We start from the raw sequence: 1,595 nt of genomic DNA, 5'->3' as shown, positions 1-1,595 counted from the left end.
CCCTTCCCTTACTCCCTCCCTTTCCTCCCCTCCCTCGATCTTCCGTCCCTTTGCTCTGCCGACTTGTTCTGGTTCTGACGTCTTTCTAGCCCACCAAGGCCCTCCAGCAGTGCATCAAGGAACTTTGCCAGAAGTGAGGAGGATAGAAAGGAACGAGAAGATAGAGCGAGAGGAGGAGGAGGAGGAGGAGGAGGAGGAGGAGCGAGGTAAGAGGCAAGGAAGAAAGGAGCTGTGAAGGGGAACATTTATAGATTGAAGATACAAACATGGAGCGCGAGGAGGACGAGGAGGATGTTGAAGCGCAGGGAGGGAGCGGCGGAAGTCTGTGGGGTTGAGTGTCAGCTGTCGAGACCGGAGAGGAGGGAGGGGGGAGAACAGAGGAGGAGGTGGTGGAAGGAGGAGAGGGAGGGGAACAGGGAGGGGGCAGGAGAGGACGTCTGCAGCATTGGGAAGACAAGGAGGGAGCGAGGAGGAAGGGGGAGAGGAGGAGATGATATCACCTCTCCCGTGAGGTACTGGAGGAAGGGGTTGGGGTTGCCGTTGAAGTTTGGGTTGTTGCTCTGCTGGTACCTGCGCGGATTCTCAAGACGAGAGAGGAAGAAGAATGAACGATCCACATCGAGGAACAGAGGGCAGGAGCATGAGCATGAGCAGCAGGCAGTGGGTAGCGGGCAGGAGGAGGCGAAGGAGCACGATGGAGGAGGAGAGGGGGAGGGGGAGGGGGAGGAGGGGCAGTCAGAACTTACTGCGAGAAGATTTTGAAGGGGACGAACTGAGAGGATTCTCTCTTCCCTACCACACCTGCAGCCCTCCAGTATCATCTAGAGGAAGTGAAAGGAGGAGAAGGAGGAGCAGATGAGGACGGTGATCAGCGTGGAAAGAAAGTTCGCCAAGGGCGTTGAAAGGAGGGAAAGAGGAGCAGGAGCAGGAGCAGGAGCAGGAGCAGGAGCAGGAGCAGGAGCAGGAGCAGGAGCAGGAGCAGGAGAAGATCACTTACCAACCCAGAAGTAGCTCATGTAAGGTCCCTTGTAAATTTCAACCTCATAGTTCCACTTGCATGTATCAACTCTGAGCAGAATCTGTTAGGGTGGAGGAAGTGGGAAGGAGTCGGGAGGGAGGAAGAGAGAGGAGGAAGAGAGAGGAGGAAGAAAGAGGAGGAGCGGGGGAAAGAGGAGGAGCGGGGGAAAGAGGAGAGGGACGAGGACGAGGACGATGATGACAAGCGAATTTTCTTGTCCTCACAATTCTGGGTTGCTGCATCTACTTGTGTCTCGGACTGCTTTTCCTGAAACGGAGTTGGTTGTGTCCTGCAACAAGATCGTAAGAAGTTTGCTGCCCCTGCCCCTGCCCCTGCCCCTGCCCCTGCCCCTGCCCCTGCCCCTGCCCCTGCCCCTGCCCCTGCCCCTGCCCCTGCCCCTGCCCCTGCCGCCTCTCATCTGACTAGATCCTTCCCCCCTCCCTCTGGTCCTCTTCTTCTACCATGAGCCATGTCGGCATTGGCGGCGTGTCGATGACGCTTATCGGTGTATATGTCTGACGAACCCAAATCTGAGGAGGAGAAGGAGGAGGAGGAGGAGGAGGAGGAGGAGGAGGAG

At 57.4% G+C, this 1,595-nt stretch overlaps 1 protein-coding gene across 1 annotated transcript in view; it reads right to left on the bottom strand.

Annotated features, from left to right (window-relative positions):
- Positions 1 to 245: 245 nt before the first annotated feature.
- GUITHDRAFT_134250 (hypothetical protein) overlaps positions 246 to 1,595 on the bottom strand; it is a gene marked incomplete at both ends in the record, with an annotated part of 4,378 nt that continues 3,028 nt past the window's right edge. The window contains 6 exons of the mRNA XM_005838854.1: positions 246 to 323; positions 501 to 570; positions 747 to 801; positions 998 to 1,068; positions 1,265 to 1,422; positions 1,480 to 1,548. Coding sequence (XP_005838911.1) covers positions 246 to 323; positions 501 to 570; positions 747 to 801; positions 998 to 1,068; positions 1,265 to 1,422; positions 1,480 to 1,548 — 501 coding nt within the window. The remainder of the gene's footprint in view (positions 324 to 500; positions 571 to 746; positions 802 to 997; positions 1,069 to 1,264; positions 1,423 to 1,479; positions 1,549 to 1,595) is intronic.

This window comes from Guillardia theta (genome assembly GCF_000315625.1).
Source record: "Guillardia theta CCMP2712 unplaced genomic scaffold GUITHscaffold_10, whole genome shotgun sequence".
In the NCBI taxonomy this organism is placed as follows: domain Eukaryota; class Cryptophyceae; order Pyrenomonadales; family Geminigeraceae; genus Guillardia; species Guillardia theta.
The sequence above is the reverse complement of the archived record's forward strand: the minus strand, read 5'-3'. Positions and strand labels throughout refer to the sequence as shown.